Here is a 1,830-nt window from a genome sequence, read left to right on the forward strand (position 1 = left end):
CCAAATAATTATAAAACTTGCTTTTGACTGCGGTATTCTCTTTTAGTTGGTTTAGTGTTTGTATAAATTTCATATAATGTAGTGGGAAAATATTTATCATTTATTTTAAATATCAAAATTTTAGGAGGGGGTAGAAATTAACTGAAAATATTCTGCACTTTTATCATGAAACACTGGAACACTGCTCAGGAGAGATTATTGATGGCAATATCCAAACTGTTGAGCTTGTTACTCTCCTCCTTACCGTTTCTCTGCTTGTATTATTCACAGGGTTTGCAAAATGCACTAAGGAAGATGTCCAACTGGACCACTGTAACCGAGTTCCTCCTCCTGGGCTTCTCGGACACTCGGGAGCTGCAGATCTTACACTTTGTCATCTTTCTGGCAGCGTACCTGGCCGCTCTGGTGGGGAACCTCCTTGTTATCACTGTTGTAACTACGGACCACCACCTCCACAGCTCCATGTACTACTTCTTGGTGAATTTGTCCATCCTTGACCTTGGATCCATCTCTGTCATCATCCCCAAGTCAATGGCCAATTCTCTCTTAAACATCAGGACAATCTCCTATTTCGGATGTGTGGCCCAGGTCTTTCTCTTCCCACTCTTTTGTATAGCTGATCTTGCCTTCCTCACCATCATGGCATATGACCGGTATGTTGCCATCTGCAAGCCACTGCATTATCAGGTGATAATGAACAAGACAGCTTGTATTCAAATGGCTGCCGGTGCATGGGTCAGTGCTATTCTCTATTCTGCGTTGCACAGTTGGAGCATATTCAGCAAACCCTTCTACCATTCCATCATAATCAACCAGTTTTTCTGTGAAATCCCACAGCTCCTCAAGCTGCTCTGCTCTGATGCATATCTCAGAGAACTGAGGGTTATTGCATTTAGTATGTGTTTAGTGTCAAGCTATTTTGCTTTCATAGTTGTGTCATATGTTCAGATCTTACCTACAGTGCTGAGATTGCCCTCTGAAGAAAGCCGGAATAAAGCCTTTTCTACCTGCCTTCCTCACCTCATTGTGGTCTCGTTGCTTGTGAGCACCGGCACATTTGCCCACATGAAACCCACTTCGAGGTCCTACTCTGCTCTGGACCTTAGCATAGCTGTTCTGTATTCTGTGGTTCCTCCATTGATGAATCCATTTATTTACAGCATAAGGAACAAGGAGCTGAAGGCTTCTTTGAGGAAACTTATCTGTAGGATGTTATTTGGCAGTAAGAACAAATTTGTCTCCCTCTCATGACTCCCTCTCTAGACTGTAGTTCATTTCTGTTATTCCTAACAGTTATAATGATGTGACGACAGTATTTGTTCTGTGAAAATATAATGTGAATTCAGTTTACTGTAAAAAAAAAAAAAAGAAAAAAATCAAATTTCAGTGTAGTAAAAATGTGACATAAGAGTTCCCAAATAAATATATCTTTCATTTCTGTATTCTTGCTCTCATGATGTTCGTTATGAAGAGAGACATATCAACCATCTTATTTAGACACTGCCTGCAAAAAAAAATGGTCTGTAGCAGATATCTGATAGGTATTAGGTTCTTTCTATTTTGGAGGATAAACAAATCTTATTGAGGGACCAATGGATTTCTTGTTTTCCTTTCGAGTTTTTTTCATCTGACCATTTGGTTGATTTAATGAAGTAATTTTGTATGAAGCCAGAATAGGTTGCTGTGATTGTCAAAGCAATAGACTGTAAAAAGCAATATTTCATTTGATTAATTTTTGTTAAGATTTAATCTTTTTTTTCAAAAAGATCCAATCTTGATTTAAAGAGACTAGGTGGGATTTTTGGGGGGGAGGATTTGAAGAGTAGACAT

At 39.0% G+C, this 1,830-nt stretch overlaps 1 protein-coding gene across 1 annotated transcript; it reads left to right on the plus strand.

Annotated features, from left to right (window-relative positions):
* Nucleotides 1-273: 273 nt before the first annotated feature.
* Nucleotides 274-1,251, plus strand: LOC106723504 (olfactory receptor 14I1-like). The gene has a single exon (XM_014527801.1). It carries the CDS (start codon nucleotides 295-297, stop codon nucleotides 1,249-1,251), a length of 957 nt encoding a protein of 318 aa, XP_014383287.1. The 5' UTR covers nucleotides 274-294.
* Nucleotides 1,252-1,830: the final 579 nt, after the last annotated feature.

This window comes from Alligator sinensis, unplaced genomic scaffold (genome assembly GCF_000455745.1).
Source record: "Alligator sinensis unplaced genomic scaffold, ASM45574v1 scaffold3955_1, whole genome shotgun sequence".
NCBI lineage: Eukaryota > Metazoa > Chordata > Crocodylia > Alligatoridae > Alligator > Alligator sinensis.

What these genes read in the sequence shown, in the direction of transcription:
- LOC106723504 (XM_014527801.1), top strand. Translation starts at nt 295, where the DNA reads ATGTCCAACTGGACCACTGTAACCGAGTTCCTCCTCCTGGGCTTCTCG.